Raw genomic sequence first — 1,570 nt, 5'->3', positions numbered from 1 at the left:
AGTGTTGCCCTGCTCTGTTCTGACTACTGCCTCTTGGTCCAAGTATAGGTTTCACATTAGCACAATTAAATGTTCTGGGATTCCCATTCTTCTCACAGTCAGCCACAGTTTGTTATGATCCACACAGTCAAATGCCTTTGCATAATCAATGAAACACAGATCAGTCTAGGGACTACAGTGTATCTGATCAGTGAGACTGGCTCGGGATAGAACAGGATTCAGAGCTATTTGGACATAGGGTCAAAAGTGACTCAATGGCACATAACAACAAGAAAGTGAAATAAACTCTAAAACCTTTAAAATAACTAACTTACAAAGTTATAAAAAGGTCTTACCTCCTTGGAAAAAAAGGGTCCAAGAATGGAATAGTACATGCTGGAACACAAGTTAATGGAAGCTGCAGATATCAGTGTAAACAGCTGTTCTCTTGAAAGCCACCTAGGAGCCTCTCCTGCAGTTCCCATAGGGTCATCACCTTAAATGCAAACATGCTTCAATTAAAGGTTTGTTCAGTAGCAGGATGAGTCTCTGGATGGTGCCCTTAAGGGTTGAAAAAGTTGGAAGTCCTAACCCACTCAGCAACACCTATCAAGTCAATCCTGGATATCTGCATAGAAAAGTTAGTCCTGCCCATCAACAAAAGAATAGATAGAGAAACTGTGGTACCTTCACACAATGGCATATTACACAGCACTGAGAAACAACAGCGAACTCATGAAACATTTGAAACACTACATGACATGGATAAGTCTAGAGGTCATTATGGGAAGTGAAATAATTCAGTCACAAAAAGACAAGTTCTGTATAAGACCACTGATATAATGTCATTGTCATAAAACAGGACTGACATGGGGGGTAGGGAGTAACTGTGAAAAGAGGGGATAAATAATGTACACTGCATTAAAACAGATGAGGGAAAGAACTACTTAAAAGAAATATATGATTAGGTATTATTTGCATCACAACAGTCCAGAATAAGAGCTGTATAGCTCTCATATAATCCGATTTTTTTTTAAAAAAAATTGTTATAAAAATAGGAGGGTTAGGGGGTAGGGAAGTGGTAATGGAGAGAGCAAGTAAACAGTGGATGGATAATGAACACTGCATCTGGTATTAGAATAGGTGAAAGGAAGGTCAGGCTGAAATCAATGGATAGACATAGTATGTACTGCAATTAACAATCTAGAACAGGATCTAGACAATGAATCGAATTGGGAGAACAAAATAAAATGTGTATGAATGAGTGGATGAAAACAGTAATTTCTAATTTGTACACTCTCACACAAATACAATTTTTTTTAAAAAGTCAACAACACCACTGTCACCTCTCTTATTCAATATTGTATTGGAGGTCTTAGCTATAGCAATAAGACAAGAGAAAGGAATAAAAAGTATCCAAACTGGCAAAGAGGAGGTAGAAGTATCTCTCTATGCAGATGATCAAATACATTACAATTGTGGAAAGACTCGGTGAAGAAGCTCAATATCAGCAGTGAAAACCAGGCCGGGTGCTGATTGTGGGACAGACCCCCAACTACTCATATGCAAGTTCAAGCTGAAGTTGAGGAAA

The 1,570-nt window shown here is 38.3% G+C and overlaps 1 protein-coding gene across 1 annotated transcript in view; it reads right to left on the bottom strand.

Moving 5' to 3' along the window:
- SLC18B1 (solute carrier family 18, subfamily B, member 1) overlaps window positions 1-1,570 on the bottom strand; it is a 50,911-nt gene that overhangs the window by 44,637 nt on the left and 4,704 nt on the right. The window contains exon 2 of the mRNA XM_006885014.1: window positions 336-475. Within this exon, the coding sequence (XP_006885076.1) occupies window positions 336-475 (140 nt within the window). The remainder of the gene's footprint in view (window positions 1-335; window positions 476-1,570) is intronic.

The sequence above is a fragment of the Elephantulus edwardii genome, unplaced genomic scaffold (genome assembly GCF_000299155.1).
Source record: "Elephantulus edwardii isolate Elephantulus edwardi_28Jun2011 unplaced genomic scaffold, EleEdw1.0 scaffold00039, whole genome shotgun sequence".
Lineage (NCBI taxonomy): Eukaryota > Metazoa > Chordata > Mammalia > Macroscelidea > Macroscelididae > Elephantulus > Elephantulus edwardii.
Note: the sequence above shows the minus strand (reverse complement) of the source record. Positions and strands in the feature narration are given on the sequence as shown.